The sequence below is a fragment of the Lepidochelys kempii genome, chromosome 9, assembly GCF_965140265.1.
Source record: "Lepidochelys kempii isolate rLepKem1 chromosome 9, rLepKem1.hap2, whole genome shotgun sequence".
Classification (NCBI taxonomy): Eukaryota; Metazoa; Chordata; order Testudines; family Cheloniidae; genus Lepidochelys; species Lepidochelys kempii.
The window spans coordinates 43252538-43270273 of NC_133264.1; the positions used below are offsets into that span (position 1 = coordinate 43252538).

General features: G+C 44.1%; 2 protein-coding genes across 2 annotated transcripts; both read right to left on the bottom strand.

The window, feature by feature from the left end:
• Positions 1-331: 331 nt before the first annotated feature.
• COPS9 (COP9 signalosome subunit 9) lies at positions 332-8413 on the bottom strand. Its single transcript, XM_073360045.1, has 3 exons — positions 7976-8413; positions 5190-5262; positions 332-622 (listed from the first exon to the last, which is right to left on the bottom strand). The coding sequence occupies exons 1-3, from the start codon at positions 8036-8038 to the stop codon at positions 585-587; spliced, it is 174 nt and encodes a 57-aa protein (XP_073216146.1). The 5' UTR covers positions 8039-8413; the 3' UTR covers positions 332-584.
• A 2479-nt stretch (positions 8414-10892) lies between these two features.
• Positions 10893-15179, bottom strand: OTOS (otospiralin). Its single transcript, XM_073358805.1, has 4 exons — positions 15138-15179; positions 14633-14729; positions 14278-14304; positions 10893-11270 (listed from the first exon to the last, which is right to left on the bottom strand). The coding sequence occupies exons 2-4, from the start codon at positions 14688-14690 to the stop codon at positions 11086-11088; spliced, it is 270 nt and encodes an 89-aa protein (XP_073214906.1). The 5' UTR covers positions 14691-14729; positions 15138-15179; the 3' UTR covers positions 10893-11085.
• Positions 15180-17736: the final 2557 nt, after the last annotated feature.

Here is a 17736-nt window from a genome sequence, read left to right on the forward strand (position 1 = left end):
GTACATTATTGCAATATTTATTGTTATTGAAAAATAAATTTCCTGGATGGAAGATAAAATAGCTATAGAAATTGGATATTAAAACCTGAAATTGTAGAAAGCACATTCCCTTCATAGTGCTATGTGTAAATACATTCAATGTTTTACTTAGAGAGACTGGATAGCTTAATCCCACACAATGAGAAACAAAACTCATCTAGCAGATGGTAAAGCCTGCAATTTGTCTTTGCCTAATAAATAACGTAATGGTGAATGATTTTACAAAATTATGGCTCATCAGGGAATTTCAGTGCGTGACAACATCTATTAAACTGAAAGTACATCCCGGGGAGAGATTTTGTTCATATTTTATTCAACAAGCACATCAGCAAATACAATTGAAGAAAATCTACATGTAACCTCCTCATGATAACAGTTCACAACTCCTTTCTTCTGTCATCTTTACTGATCTTCTAGTTTCCAGCGGCTCTTCAGAGATAACATACAGATTCTCTCTGGGGTTGTGTTTTTTTTTTTTTTTTAAAACAGAGACAATCCTACAGGAGGATTCCACACCTTAGCATTGCATAGCTAGAAGAGTAATTTCACTGGATGTCATCATCATCAAAAAGATCTTCAAAATCTATTCCAAAACAAAAGAAAATTAATACAGTGCCTATGCACATGCTATTAGCACTCTGCCCCTATTCAGCAAAACAATTAAGTATTTAATTTTTAGCATGTAACTGGTCTCATGTTTATACACTGTTGCAGGATTGGAGTGTTAGTTGATAGTGTACCACACATTCAAGATGAATTTGACACACATGCTTAAGAGTTTTGCAGATTGAGGACCCTGGGTTTCAGATCATAGCTATGTCTGCTACTCCCACGTTTCTTTTTCTAAGAATACACTGTAATCTCACCACAATATGCTTATGATGAAGCCCCTAGCACCCTTTGTTCTATTAAGTAACTTTGGGGTTTTTTTGTGATGTGCATTGAAATCTGGGGTTTGTAACTTGTCAAGGTTTCATGTGCAGATGAGTCTTGTCATTGAAACCTAGTCCTTGTTGGACACTTGCTTATGTGAGAATATTACCATACAATTTGCTATTATTCACAGTTTCAGTTTGGGAGAGGTCCAAGGTTAGATCCCCTTGCTATTCAAATGTCTTGACTTAAATGCACTGGTGGAACTTTATGGAGATGCCTGCATGGCACTTATGCCTGGCTCTACTCTATACAGTCACTCTTTCAGTTGTAAGACACATGCACTAAAAAACTGGGTCATTCCAAGTAAAACCACTTTAATTTATGGGTTTACTAACCAGATGTAAAAACAACAACCCTAAAACACTTTGAACATAGACAGAACCCCTAAACAGTCTCAAGACATTTTTGAGATTAACCATTCTCCATAGTTTGTGACAATGCCGCCTCAACCACAGTAAGTTTTAGTAATACCATGGGTTTGTCAGTTCTTTGCTGTATAGCTGTCAAAGCTGTATTATTTACCAAACATGGAAAATGTGTATTGCCCAGGCATATGTTGTATTTCCAATCCAAAACTGGCCAAGAGCATCTTCGCAAGCAGGCTGGCTAACCTAGTGAGGAGGGCTTTAAACTAAGTTCACCGGGGGAAGGAGACCAAAGCCCTGAGGTAAGTGGGGAAGTGGGATACCAGGAGGAAGCACGAGCAGGAGCGTGTGAGAGGGGAGGGCTCCTGCCTCATACTGAGAAAGAGAGGTGATCAGCGGGTTTTCTCAAGTGCCTATACACAAATGCACGAAGCCTGGGAAACGATCAGGGAGAACTGGAAGTTCTGGCAAAGTCAAGGAATTATGATGTGATTGGAATAACAAGACTTGGTGGGATAACTCACAAGACTGGAGCACTGTCATGGATTGATATAAGCTGTTCACGAAGGACAGGCAGGGCAGAAAAGGTGGGGGAGTTGCACTGTATGTAAGAGAGCAGTATGACTGCTCAGAGCTCAAGTATGAAACTGCAGAAAAACCTGAGAGTCTCTGCATAAAGTTTAGAAGTGTGAGCAACAAGGGTGATGTCGTGGTGGGAGTCTACTATAGACCACCGGACCAGGGGGATGAGGTGGACGAGGCTTTCTTCCGGCAACTCGCAAAAGTTATTAGATTGCACGCCCTGGTTCTCATGGGAGACTTCAATCACCCTGATGTCTGCTGGGAGAGCAATACAGCGGTGCATAGACAACCCAGGAAGTTTTTGGAAAATGTAGGGGACAATTTCCTGGTGCAAGTGCTGGAGGAACCAATAGGGGCAGAGCTCTTCTTGACCTGCTGCTCACAAACCAGGAAAAATTAGTAGGGGAAGCAAAAGTGGATGGGAACCTGGGAGGCAGTGACCATGAGATGGTAGAGTTCAGGATCCTGACACAAGGAAGAAAGGAAAGCAGCAGAATACAGACCCTGGACTTCAGAAAAGCAGACTTTGACTCCCTCAGGGAACTGATGGGCAGGATCCCCTGGGAGAATAACATGAGGGGGAAAGGAGTCCAGGAGAGCTGGCTATATTTTAAAGAATCCTTATTGAGGTTACAGGGACAAACCATCCCAATGTGTAGAAAGAATAGTAAATATGGCAGGCGACCAGCTTGGCTTAACAGTGAAATCCTTGCTGATCTTAAATACAAAAAAGAAGCTTACAAGAAGTGGAAGATTGGACAAATGACCAGGGATGAGTATAAAAATATTGCTTGGGCATGCAGGAGTGAAATCAGGAGGGCCAAATCACAGCTGGAGTTGCAGCTAGCAAGAGATATTAAGAGTAACAAGAAGGGTTTCTTCAGGTATGTTAGCAACAAGAAGAAAGTCAAGGAAAGTGTGGGACCCTTACTGAAGGAGGGAGGCAACCTAGCGACAGAGGATGTGGAAAAAGCTAATGTACTCAATGCTTTTTTTGCCTCTGCCTTCACTAACAAGGACAGCTCCCAGACTACTGCACTGGGCAGCACAGCATGGGGAGGAGGTGACCAGCCCTCTGCAGAGAAAGAAGTGGTTCGGGACTATTTAGAAAAGCTGGACATGCACAAGTCCATGGGGCCGGATGCGTTGCATCTGAGAGTGCTAAAGGAGTTGGCGGATGTGATTGCAGAGCCATTGGCCATTATCTTTGAAAACTCATGGCGATCGGGGGAAGTCCCGGACAACTGGAAAAAGGCTAATGTAGTGCCCATCTTTAAAAAAGGGAAGAAGGAGGATCCTGGGAACTACAGGCCAGTCAGCCTCACCTCAGTCCCCCGAAAAATCATGGAGCAGGTCCTCAAGGAATCAATTCTGAAGCACTTAGATCAGAGGAAAGTGATCAGGAACAGTCAGCATGGATTCATCAAGGGCAAGTCATGCCTGACTAATCTAATTGCATTCCATGATGAGATAACTGGTTCTGTGGATGAAGGGAAAGCAGTGGACGTGTTGTTCCTTGACTTTAGCAAAGCTTTTGACACGGTCTCCCACAGTATTCTTGCCAGCAAGTTAAAGAAGTATGGGCTGGATGAATGGTCTATAAGGTGGACAGAAAGCTGGCTAGATTGTCGGGCTCAACGGGTAGTGATCAATGGCTCCATGTCTAGTTGGCAGCCGGTATCAAGTGGACTGCCCCAAGGGTCGGTCCTCAGGCCGGTTTTGTTCAATATCTTCATTAATGATCTGGAGGATGGTGTGGATTGCACCCTCAGCAAGTTTGCAGATGACACTAAACTGGGAGGAGAGGTACATACGCTGGAGGATAGGGATAGGATACAGAGGGACCTAGACAAATTGAAAGATTGGGCCAAAAGAAATCTGATGAGGTTCAGTAAGGATAAGTGCAGGGTCCTGCACTTAGGACGGAAGAATCCCATGCACCGCTATAGACTAGGGATCGAATGGCTCAGCAGCCATTCTGCAGAAAAGGACCTAGGGGTGACAGTGGACGAGAAGCTGGATATGAATCAACAGTGTGCCCTTGTTGCTAAGAAGGCCAATGGCATTTTGGGATGTATAAGTAGGGGCACTGCAAGCAGATCGAAGGACGTGATCGTTCCCCTCTATTCGACACTGGTGAGGCCTCATCTGGAGTACTGTGTCCAGTTTTGGGCCCCACACTACAAGAAGGATGTGGAAAAATTGGAAAGAGTCCAGCGGAGGGCAACAAAATGATTAGGGGACTGGAACACATAAGTTATGAGGAGAGGTTGAGGGAACTGGGGATGTTTAGTCTACGGAAGAGAAGAATGAGGGGGGATTTGAAAGCTGCTTTAAACTACCTGAAAGGGGGTTCCAAAGAGGATGGCTCTAGACTGTTCTCAGTGGTAGCAGATGACAGAACAAGGAGTAATGGTCTCAAGTTGCAGTGGGGGAGGTTTAGGTTGGATATTAGGAAAAAATTTTTCACTAGGAGGGTGGTGAAACACTGGAATGCGTTACCTAGGGAGGTGGTGGAATCTCCTTCCTTAGAAGTTTTTAAGGTCAGGCTTGACAAATCCCTGGCTGGGATGATTTAATTGGGGATCGGTCCTGCTTTGAGCTGGGGGTTGGACTAGATGACCTCCTGAGGTCCCTTCCAACCCTGATATTCTATGAAATTATCTTATTCCTCAATTATGCAACTGGCTATTCTTGAAAATAGTAACATCCAACCATTTTACCACGTTTCGGATTTGAGGTACTGATATGAGACAATCTCTTGTAAACAATAACTTGGTTCACAATTTCTATATGCTACTCGTCAGAGTTTACTAACACAGAGTCAGTCGTGCAACTATGACTGGGCAATTTCATTTGGAATGACCAAATCTGAGAAATAAATTCATTTTGAGATGGTGGAAGCGGGCAAGCAATTTTTATACATTGCCCAGTTTTATATTTCATGTGATTTAATTATTACAAATGTGACAAAGTACAAACTGAAATATCACAAAATGTAATTTTTCCATTCAAAAACTGAAGTTCAAGACATGTAAGAACAAAATAATCCAAAAGCAGGTTTACCTCAAATACGGCAGAAGCTGTCATGCTACATTACTCAAGATAAAATCTAAGGTAGGCTTGTCTTGGCTATTCTTGCTTCCTAAACTAATGATTCTTGTTGTTAATTTCTAGCACCAAATACTGTAAACCTACTAAACTATAAAATATCTAAAATATAAAAATAAAGTAGCACAGGAACTGAAACGTGTTGAATTGCCTTACCATTAAAGAAATCTGCATGAACTGCCTTTTCGTTAGCTGCTAAGTCCATCAATAATCCTGTACTTCCTCCTGCCTAAGAAAGAACAGTGTTTTGTCATCTACTGTGGCAAATTTAGTTTAGTGGCAAATCATAATATTAATTAATTATCTTGATCATTCATACAAACATTTACATACCTAACAAAATAACATGTGAAATATATAGTACATTGCCTCATCTTCTTCCTGCTTGCTTCTGTTGCCCTCTGTACAACTCATTGGAGTGGCGTGGCATGATTGTCTCTCCTGCTTCTGGAGAGCTTGGACTTAGCTTGTTTTATCGGTAGTAACCTTCATTTTATCCCAGCCTGTCATCTGCTAAATTTCTTAGTGGAACTGTGACAGAAATAACCAAGATCCCAATCCTGCAGTAAATTCTATACAAACAGACTGTGATAGAACACCACAGTAATGAACTGTTGGGGGAGGGCAAATAGCTTTCTGGGATGTATTAGCAGGAGTGTTGTAAGCAAGACTCAAGTAGTAATTTTTCCACTCTACTCAGCACTTTACATAAAAACAATTATGTAAAAGGTTGTTATAGAGAGGAAGGTGATAAATTTTTCTCCTTAACCACTGGCACACAGAAGGAATGGTCTTAAATTGCAGCAAGAGAGATTTAGGTTAGAGATCAGGAAAAATTTACTAACTGTAAGGGTAGTTAAGCACTAGAACAAAGTGCTGTCTAATGACAAAATAAATATACTGAAAATAGATGGAGAAATGTTTTCTCTCCCAGTTGCAGGGATCTCTGAAGATCACCTAACACTGTAGATGTAACATTTCCCATCACACATGTGTAGTTTCAGTTGAGGGTCCAGTCTTAGGCCAGCTGACAGTGGCTGGGGCCAAATGCTTCAGAGGGAATGAACAGAACAGGGAAATTTTTCAGTTAACCATCCCCTGTTGTTCAGTCCCAGCTTCTGGCAGTCAAGAGGCTTAGGGATACAAAGAGCATGGGATTGCATCCCTGACCATCTTGGCTAATAGCCAGTAATCGACCTATTCTTTTTTTAACCCATTTATAATGTGGCCTTCACAACATCTCCAGGCAAGGAGTTCAACAGGTTGACTGTGAATTGTGTGAAAACGTCTTTAATTTCATCGTGTGACCCCTGGTTTGTATGTTTTGTGAAGGTATAAATAACATTTCGTTATTCACTTTCTCCACACTATTTATGATTTTATAGACCTCTATCATATACCCCCCGTTATCTCTTTTCTAAACTGAACAGTCCCAGTCTTTTTAATCTCTCCTCATAAAAACTGTTCCATGCTCCTAATCATTTTTGTGCCCTTCTCTCTACTTTGTGTCCCTTTATTGAACATGTAACCAGCAGGTGGACAGGGCTGTCACTGGGCATCGCTTAACACTGGGGACATAAGGTTTCCCGCCAAAGACACGTGGTATCAGCTGAGGGCTCGGCCTTGGGCCAGGGAATAGAATCATAGAATATCAGGGTTGGAAGGGACCTCAGGAGGTCATCTAGTCCAACCCCCTGCTCAAAAGCAGGACCCATCCCCAATTAAATCATCCCAGCCAGGGCTTTGTCAAGCCTGACCTTAAAAACTTCTAAGGAAGGAGATTCTACCACCTCCCTAGGCAACGCATTCCAGTGTTTCACCACCCTCCTAGTGAAAAAGTTTTTCCTAATATCCAACCTAAACCTCCCCCACTGCAACTTGAGACCATTACTCCTTGTCCTGTCCTCTTCTACCACTGAGAATAGTCTAGAACCATCCTCTCTGGAATCACCTCTCAGGTAGTTGAAAGCAGCTATCAAATCCCCCCTCATTCTTCTCTTCCACAGACTAAACAATCCCAGTTCCCTCAGCCTCTCCTCATAAGTCATGTGTTCCAGACCCCTAATCATTTTTGTTGCCCTTCGCTGGACTCTTTCCAATTTATCCACATCCTTCTTGTAGTGTGGGGCCCAAAACTGGACACAGTACTCCAGATGAGGCCTCACAAATGTCGAATAGAGGGGGATGATCACGTCCCTCGATCTGCTGGCAATGCCCCTACTTATACATCCCAAAATGCCATTGGCCTTCTTGGCAACAAGGGCACACTGCTGACTCATATCCAGCTTCTCGTCCACTGTCACCCCTAGGTCCTTTTCTGGAGAATGGCTGCTGAGCCATTCGATCCCTAGTCTATAGCGGTGCATGGGATTCTTCCGTCCTAAGTGCAGGACCCTGCACTTATCCTTACTGAACCTCATCAGATTTCTTTTGGCCCAATCCTCCAATTTGTGTTGGTCCCTCTGTATCCTATCCCTGCCCTCCAGCATATCTACCACTCCTCCCAGTTTAGTATCATCCGCAATAGGTGGGTCCTAGGAGCAGGGCCCTGTATTTAACTGTCGCTGGCTGGGGAGCCCCCACACCCTACCCCAGCGGGGCCGGGCCTGGCCCCCCCAGCGGCCCAGGGAGACGCACGGGTCGCGCGCAGCTGGACAGACCGCACCATGCACCAGGCCAGCACAGCCGCCAGACCCCGAGGGAGGGAGAAGTGGGGGGGAACTGCCCGCCCCCAGGTGCCCCGACCTGTAGAAATCGCGAGGAACCAGCCAATCAGATCTGGGACCGCTGCCCAGACTGGCATCCTGTCAGCACGTGACGCAACGCGAGCTCCTCGTCCGCCCGCCCCCCCAGCGCGAGCCCGTAACCGCCAGCTCAGCCCGCGGCATCCCTAACAGCGGGGGGCTGCGCGCGCGCGCCACCTCCCCCACTAGCATCGTCACCTCGTCCAGGTCCACGTAAGGCCCTGCGCCCTCAGGGAACATCTCGTCCACTGCTGGCTTCATCGGCTCGCTAGGTCCCCGGCTCGCGAAGGGCCCCGGTCAGCACCGCCTTCCCCCTGGGAACCACTTCCGATCTGAGCTCAACCCGCCAGCTTCCGGTGTCAGGCGAGTCTGCGCAGCTCCACTCTCATGGCCCTTCTGGAAGCCAGGAGGACCGATCGCTCTATGATGCCGGGGAGCCCTGAGGCGCCGCCCTGGTTGCCGCTGTAGCTCTCCCCGCCCCTTAGGACTACCTGGCTCTCCTGGGGAGAGCGGAGGGCTCCTACCCTCTGAGAGAAGCGCAGCTCAGGGCTGCTGTTGGCCCGAGTTGGGGCAGAGTCACCCTGCTCCCTGCAAGGCACAAGCCATGACCAGTCTCGGCACTTGGTGACTGCTTATGCGACACAGAATTTCCCATGACCCTTTGCAGCGGGGCTAGGGCGCCCCCTGCGCATCACGTGCCTGGGAGAGTTGCTGGCAAGGGCTGCCCTTGCTAGATCCACACTTCCCTCCTGGGTCATCAGGCCAGAACCAGAGCCTAATTCCCGCCACTTCTTAGTTCTGTGATCATGTATAAGATTGGAAGCCGTGTTGTGATCGGCTCAGTCTCAGCTGATGAAGGACCGACAGTCTACGCAGTCTTGGTTAATCGTCTGCCCACCAGCATCAGGGTTAGAACAAATTCTCCCTTCACATTCAGCAGAAGAGCAACAGCAACATTTTCAAAAGCACCAAAGTGATTTAGGCCTTCTTGGCACACCAAAGCTGTAGCTTGCACCCTCATTAGGGGCTGTGCTGATATACCTATGCAGGGGAAAAGATCACATCCCTAACTGACATAGTTATATGGGTACAAAATCTGCATATAGACCAGACTTGAGGAGCTGGAGTCCCATTTTCAAAAGTGACTGAGACATTTAGGTCCCAAAGATGTTCAGTGACACATAGATTCCTTAAGTGCCTAGGTCACTTTTGAAAATGGGCCTTTGTCTTCTAAGAGTACATCTACACTAAGAGTACATCTACACTTGCTACAGTGACAGAAGGGGTTTTTCCATCACTATACTAAATTCACGTCCTCAAAAGTCGGCAGCTAGGTCGATGGGCTGTCACAGACTTCCTGTGTGACGTTGAATGAAGTACTTAGTCTTTCTGTTCCTCATCTATAAAATGGGAATAATAGCACTTCACTACCTCATGGGGTTTAGTAGGGATACATACACTAATGATTGTGAGACACCAAGATGCTACAGTAATGGATGCTATATAAAGACCTAAAGTAGGTAGGGTAAACCTTATTGTTGAACTACCATAAGTAATTTGCTGTGCTAGGCAGCTTCTGTTTAGGGGAGACTTATACTGTGATATTCTGGTGACAGAGGTTCTGTTTTTCCGTTGCCCTGTAACTTTGTCAAGTCATTTACACCTGTTCAGGATGGTTGTAAAAGGTAACCAAATCAGAATGGTAGCACTTTGTGTCCATTCTGCCCAGGTGTAAATGACTACACAAGGTGCAAAGCATTAGAGAACCAAGCCCTAAACTGTCTTTTGCCTCTAGAAAGGTTATTCTCAGTTTGTAGCTGCTAGAGTGGAGCACTAATGCAAAGATAAGCAGAAGACTGGTTCAACTAGTGGTGAGACTGTCTTCAAAACAGCATTTATGAAAAAAAAACATTAATAGAAAAAGGAAGGGGGTAAAGATGAATAAGAAATATAGACAGAAAGCACTCAAAATCCCTTTGGGTTCCAGTCACCTGCAAGGCTGCCTCCCTCTCTAGCTGCCAATATGACATTTGAGATTAATGGAGGCTCTTGAACTAACAGTCCTAGACTGTCCATTCTGCTAAGGCCATTGCTATGCAGTACAAAGTGGCTTTGACTTGGCTCGAGATTCCTTGCAGGGCATTTCCCCTGTGTAGGGGGGCTCTCTGCTTGTGTACAGCAAATGAAGGAAGTGTATCTGTGTAACAAAGTGGGAATAGCCTTGGGCTAGCTCCCACTCTGCACACTTTATAAGCGCTCTTGCAAGGGCCAAATTGGGAGATAATTTATTAGGACTGGGTGATTAACCAGTTAACAGCAATCAACTCATCAGCTGGGGACTGTTAAATAGGAGACAGGAAGGGTGACAGCAGGGCTGAAACTGGATGAAAGACAAAGAAGTCCAGAGAAATGAGATCTCTATCCCCACCCTCTCATGCTGTGCCTAGAGAATACACTGACTTGAGAAAAGCCTTATGGTGATGGGATATGAAGCTACCTAAAATGTCGTCAAAAGTGTATACTGTGAATTTATGTAAGACTATGTGCCAAGTGCTTACAAAGAGAAATCTAGGGTGAGGAAACACAGCCTGTGATAATCCCTCCCACCTGTGCCAAGTGTTCCCTGCCCAACATTTGGTCCTCTGCTGGTGTAAAGGACTTTATGCCATCAGTAGCAACAGCATAAATTAGAGTGGGATCTCTTTTGTACTAACTTGCACTGAATGAGGGAGCCAAAATCAACTGCAGTGTTGCACTCAGACATGATGGAGAATTGGGACCACAAATTCTCAATTTAAAAGTCAGGGAGCAGGTGGCAAAGCATTGTCAGTGGAGGGCCCTTGGTGTGGAATTCTGTGTCCAAACTGGGTTATCAGAACCCAAATCTACTGGTAAACAATACTAAGGCTAATCTCTTCTCTTGGCTTTTGCAGAAAGTGAGTGATTATGGAATTGGAGGATTCTTATGGTGATTTGGGTCAACAAGTTTTTGACATGTTTTGGTCAAAGTCCAGAGACTACCCAATGGGAACTTTTATACATTTTAAAATACAAACAGCCAAAACCAGGATTGAAATCAATGAATTATTTATTTTTGCACAAAAGAATACACTGTATTGAAAGGAAAAGCCGGACTAATTGTCTGCCATTTTACAAACATGGAAATGCTATACAATATAAGGATCCTCAAATGTTTGAAAACATTGAAACAACATAACAGACTGAATGGGCAATTCTGGCAAGTTTACTGGAAGCAGTAAATTTCTTTAAAGGTCTCAGCACTAACTTTAGCAAAATGAGCAAAATCATTAGTGCTCATGATAGGGAACATCATAACCAAGGTTATTTCCAAAAGGGTATTGAGCAAACAGGGTTCTGGCCATTTCGTTGATTCTGTTGTATGCTCCCAGAGTCCGGAAATACTCCACGTACGACCAAAAATCACTGGACCAGAAAGGCCAGTATGGCAGGGCTGCAGGTTCCTGATACGGGTCTACAATAAAAATTGCAGAATTAGATTAACATAACATGAAATGTGTTGGTTAGAGCATGACCGGGAGCCTAGACTCCTGGGTTCTAGTGCTAGGCCTCACTATGGAGCAGGTCGCTCACCCTCACTCAGGCCCTGATTCTCTCTAGGGCTATGGCCCTTTATGCCCCCAAGTGGTTCTCTGGCTGGCAGACAGCCAATGTAAAAGCTCTACACTACCAACTCCTTTGCCCCCGGTGCAGGGGGGATGATAGGCAGAGCAGGGAGGGGGCAAAAGAAGGCATGGTCAAAGTACGCTATGATCTGGTATAATGGCCCACAGAGAGCTGTTAGAAGCTGGCACAACTTAGAACTGGGGCTGTTCTACTTTGTGCTATGGGCTGATTGGGGACTAGGCCTAGTCCAAAATTAGGTCAGCCAAAGGTGGCTTTAAGTCACCTTTGCCATCATCCGCCACCACTTTTCGTCTGCCTGGGACAGGAAAGGAATACCATTGTTAAGGTATAATCCTTGTGAACTATTTTACAGGGGTGTTGAGGTGCTTACCCACTTCGTGATTATAAAGTAAAGTACTGCTATTATTAAGCTAGCTAGAAGTACTCCAAATTGAGTAGGGTGTAACTGAAAATGCTGTGCTCAATATTAGGACATTTCATAGAGAAATGAAATCAGTGGGAGCTTTGCATGAAAATTGATGGCATTGTATGGCTTTATACAGCAAGGCCTTCCAAGACCCTCCCACCTTGAATAATTATTCTGCAAATAAATATGGCTTCTCCTATACACACTGCAAACGATTTCAGTGGAATATTTTTCAGTAGTGCCCTGTCCTTCCTGCTTGGATGCCAGCCAAGTTTGATTCTTGCTGTCAGCTAAGAGGATCCCAAACTGGAACCTTTTCCCCCTAAACGATGTGAATAGCAGATAACTCTTCTATACTTTTCCATGATAACATTATTAACATTTATTTGGCTGCAGCTTCCTGCATGGTACAGGCCACATCCTGAGACTTCTCAGACACAGTGGGAGTAGCAGCAGACCCACTCTGAGAGCTGATCGTGCAAGTGGATCCATGCTGGTTGACTCTTGCATCAATAGGGCTCTGCTGGGGAAGCATGGGGGGGAAGGCTTCAAATATCAGGATTGGGGTCTAAGGTGCCTTGCGGAAGTCTGAAGCCTCAGAATTATGTCTCTTCTCTTCCACAGAGATGGAAAAAGAGATCCAAACAGGAAATGTCCAACAGTCGCAGACACTCTGCACTTGGCAGACAGCCAGGTTTTGGCTTTGTTTTTAAAGAGGATGTAAAAAATAATCTGGATTTGAGTTGCCAATTCATTGAGCTCAGGGCCTGATGCTGCCATGTTCTGAGCACCCTTGGGGCTTGATCCAGCAAATCACTTCTGCATATGTGGAACTTAGCTGAAGAAGTACTTACAAATGTAAAGTCACATGTGTGCTTCAGTGCTTTGCTGGATGAAGACCTCTGCTCCCCTAGTGTTTGGGCTATGTCCAAACCCCACTGAAGTCAGTGGTAAGTGTTTCTATTGACTTTGATGAACTTCAGATCAGACCCTTTAGTGGGAACTAGCGGTTCACTGCAGTCCGGGATCAGGCCCTAATTTCATAAGATAGAATAGAATTTGCAGTGCATAGTCACAGATGGTAACAAAACAAAATCAAACGAATTAGCCACTGTTGTCTGTGGAACAGAGTTCACTGCTTGTATTAGCTGATCTCCAGGTTCATGCTGAAGTCTGCTCCTTGGCACAATGTGAAACAAAAACACATCTGCTGATGAGAGCTGTAAAATATTAACCCAACTAGGTTTTTATATGGTAAAATACACACCAAGAAGAGATGTGTGGTTATTTAATTGGGATGTTGCATCAAAAATTATTTCCTGTGTTCAAATAAAATATTGCACACACCTTAAATTTGTTAAAGCACAGGAAAAATTATCAAAAAAAATTGAGTTGTGAGGTGTAATTAAAGCAAGCCAATGAGGCTTGTTGCATGGAGTTAAAAAAAAAGTTTGTTTTCAATTAACATACAGTCAAATTCTTTCCATGCCACCTCCACATTGTCCCCCTAGGTTCATGTTGTGATGGGCACTGCTGTTTCCAGTGGAATGTTACGTTACTGGATATCAGCAGATCCAAGACAGTCTTCACTCTCATGCCAACACACATCTCAGTGAACGCGGTGTAGTGTTTGTGTCCATCATTTTTCTAGCAGTGCTTGAAAAATTGTCTTGCATTGCTGCTCTTTACTCTCAATAAGAATTTAAGCAAATATATGGTCAACACAATTTCCCCGTGCTGTTTTCAGAAATAACTAGCTAACATCCAAAGCACCAAAACCTATCAATAAGGCAATTGAAATGTTGTTAGGATGACTTTTTGAAAGCAAAGGCAAACATTGCATACTATGGGCCAGATCCTCAGCTGACGTAAATCTGCATAGCTCCATAGACTATACTGATATTTACCAGCTGAGGATGTGTTCCTATTTTTTTTAAATTGGCTTTCTGGTCATTTGTAGATTGAAAGCTTTTTGTCCTGGAAGTTGGGATTTTTTGCCAATAAGTAGACATGCATCCTGAGGTTCCAGCAAGCCCAATATATTTAAAAGTCTGGTATTTCTTAACTTATGATAGCACTGTTAAACACATAGTTTGGTGATCATCTAAAGACATGCCTTAGCTATCAGTTTTACTGTTTTTATTTTAACTTTGCTAACACATCCTCTCTCTTTGTAATATGCAAAAAAAAAGTTTATATTTTTAATCAATTGCCTAGCAGCACTTCATGTATTTATTTATTTACTTCTTATTTCATACTTTATCAGCAGCAGATGAAACCATTTATATCAGGGCCTGATCCAAAGCCCATTGAGTCAATGGGAGTCTCCCCACTGACTATAATGTATTTTGGATTGGGCCCGCCAGTTACAAGTGGCTCTTCCAATTTTTAGGGGGCGGAGAGGGAGAAAAAGTCTGAAAAGCATTACCGTCTTCATCCTGTACTGGCCGGGCATCTGTAAATAAATAAGAAATAATCAGTAGCAGGTCTCAGAAGGGTTTGCAGTGTACAAAGAGGTGCTGTGTAGCCCAGAAGCTGACCAGCTCTGCAATGCATTGATAGGAGCCTACTGTCAGCTGAACTTCTGTGTTTGAAACAGCTGAATAAAGAATTCCCTGTTTCCAGTCACTCCGTGGTACAATTTGAATACTGTTTGCTAATAATGAAGGCAATTGTGACTGGTGTATGAATAACATTTGATATCAAATGCAAGTCAACAGATCTAGATTAAAATATTTAAGGCAGATGAAAAAAATAAAGGATAAATATAAAAGTTAACTTACCTGTTAATGGATTCATCAGCATGCAGAGGGAAATTAAGCCAATAAAGATAAACCTCATGGTCTCTGCAAATTATTATTCCTGTTTCTGAAATATAATCTATAAAATGAAATAGAGCAGAATATATCTAAATATCTTTTTTTTTCTTCTAAACAAAAAAGGTTGGAATCATCTATTTTTCACTAAAGTAACAATAAGATTTTTATAACATTTCCAGGTGTCTCTAACCCTCCAACTGCTAGAAGCACTTGGCACTAGCCACTGCCAGAGACAGGATATTGGGTCTGAGGGACCATTGTTTTGACCGAGCATGACTGTTCTTATAAAAATTGTTAATTGCAAAAAACTTTCAGTATATTAAAAGAACTAAAGTACTAAGGTTTGATGTTCTTCTGGATTAAAAAAATTAATAAAAGTTCACCCGCATTGACGTGAAATTAAATGTCTTGGAAATATTTTGTTTTGTAGCTACTTTAGTTTCATTTTAGAAATTACCCTTTTCCCCACCTTTCTCTTAAGTGAGCAGAGGTCTGTAGCTCTGAGTCAGCTGCAAACATCTGAATGGGCTTCTCTTGCTGTAAAATAAACAACCGTTTAGAGAAGGGTGGGGAATAGGGAAAGGAACGTCACTTACTTAATACACCAATCTGATTTTTTTAGCCTAATCTAAAAGTGTGTAGCTGCACACATCTATAATATATTGCAGCACCATCCATGGTCAGAAATGTCTAGATAAACTGGGAATAAAATTCCTATAGTATAAAACTAGAGAGAAAAAATCCAGCAGCTAATTCAATAATTGCTGCTTACAATATCTCTCTAATTTTTCTCTATAGGAAAAGGTCTTCTCCAAAATAGGTTATTTTGGTTGGCATTTGTTGTAAATTTTGAGGTAACAGTATGTGTGTGTGGGAAAATCTGCTTACAATTATTCAATAGTGCAAGCAAATAAAATCTGTAGTAGTGATTTAAAAATAAATGTAACACTACGGAAATTGTCTGTCACTTTCATAAGAGTAGGTTACTTGCTTAGCTCATGTTATCACTTAAAGAGACAGGTTGACTTCAGTCTTCTGAGTGGGACCCAAAGAAAACCAGGTGTCCAACAATTTGGATGTTGTACTGTTGGTTGTGGTCCCCAAGTAACTGTCCTAAGGGACTGGGTATTATGATCTTCAGACAAGGCTCAGTGGGACCCATTAAAGTGCATTCAACTATTTACATTTATTTCCCAAAGGAGAGGGGCTGGTTTCCATGGGCAAATGGGTACTGTGGATTCACTTCTATGCAGGCTGCTGAGCAATATGCCCAGGACTTTAAAATCCCTAGGAGAAGGAGACAGGTCATTAGCATTGGTCATTTGATTTGTACGTCACTTTCCCTTTTTTGTATATATAAAACTCATGCTGACAACAGGTGCCTCTGTGGGATAAACGCTAGCAAAAGGAGGGTGGGGAAGGCTACACACTCGATCTTGGGCCTAGTGTGTGTGGGCACAATCAAATGGCTTTGCGGGGGCCCCCGCTTTGCTCAGATGGATCTTGCTACTGGAACTCATCCCCGTCTATGTACAGCATTAAGTTATTCCTGCCGGGAATGATTCTGTGGTCTTTGCAACAGGGTGGCTTGCCCTGTAAGTAAGGGCTGGAGGGCCTGGGCCTAGCCGACATGGATTACTGAAAGAGGCGCATCTGAGAGAATCAGGTAATTTCCCTTCTGAAGAGCAGCTGGAAGCGACAGTGAGGGGGAATTTTCTTTGCAACATCTATCAAGAATCCAAGGAAAAGGTGCAAGACTCTAAGTCATCACCAAGACACAAAGCACAGTGCACGGCGGTCATAGACTGTATCTAGAAGTGAGTCTGCTATGCCACAAAGCCCAAGAAGAAGAAGAAGAAGGGTGCTCCAGAATGACCTCCGGCCATGAGAATGCGCATGGGTGCTGGCTGACCCTGTTACAGCCTTGACTCACAAAGGCACCTCTGAAAGGAAAAATCTCTGTGGCTTTAGAATACACCACGCAGTTCCAAATATTGTGGATCTTGAAAAACAATCCTGAGGTAGCAGGCCCCCAATACACCCTATAAAGACATTCATCCTCTTTTTTAGTGGCCCTAAACCCAACAGATCCAGCCCTCAGGTGATCTCTCCTACATAGCAGCATCCTCAGGTGGCTGGGAGCTGCTGGAGTGGCTCCTGTGTCACTCGCTTTCTCCCTGTGGCCAGCATAGAGGACATGACTGAAAAGGGAGTATGGCCAGAGCATTGTGGTTCGTTGTGATCCCTGATTCCCACAATGGCACCTTCAGTGCAACAGTGCCCTTTCTCACTTGGTCAGCTCTGCAGATGTGGGTCCATAAATTCAACACATTCGGTAAACCCACAGATGATAATGCTTTTCCTTTTGCCACCCAGTCAGTGTATTGCACTAGCAGAAGCCACTAGCAGCTCTGACATATACTAATGCACCCTTGGAGTCAATAAGATTTGAAATTTGTAGTTCTAATTAAATAAGTAGCATAAATATAGCCCTGTGATGGGATATGTACCCCCACACCAGCATGGAAGGGGTTAAACCCAGGAGGGAGCAGTGGAGGTGAGTCCTCTGAGCAGCCTAGAGTGGCTGAACGGTCTGCAACCTATCAGAGAGGGGTTGCAGGGACCAACCATTTCGGGCTCAGCAGAGCTCATGTGAAAAAAAGGAGCTGCAGGGGCAGAGCCAGGCAGTTGTGGCCTGGGGCTCCAGGGGTAAGGGCTGGCTTCCTAGCTAGTAAAAGAGATGCTAGCACCATGGACAGAGCAGTTGCTGGCAGGGATTAAGGGAACAGAGGCCTTGAAGTAAGGGTGAAGTAGGTGCTGGGCTTGTTGGGAAATGGCCCAGGGAAATGTTCTGAACAGTTAGAAGGGATGGAGCATGAGGCTGCCCCTAGAGGGTGCCTGAGTTGGGACCTGGAGCAGTGTACAGGCTCAGGTCCTCCCCGCTTAGCCACTGAGGGAAGTGACTGGGCAAATGGACTGCAGTGTACTGACCCCCAGAAGTGGGAGAAACAGACAGAGACATGGTTGAAGGACTGAGTCATGAAGAGCGTGTCGCGGTTCCTGGAGAG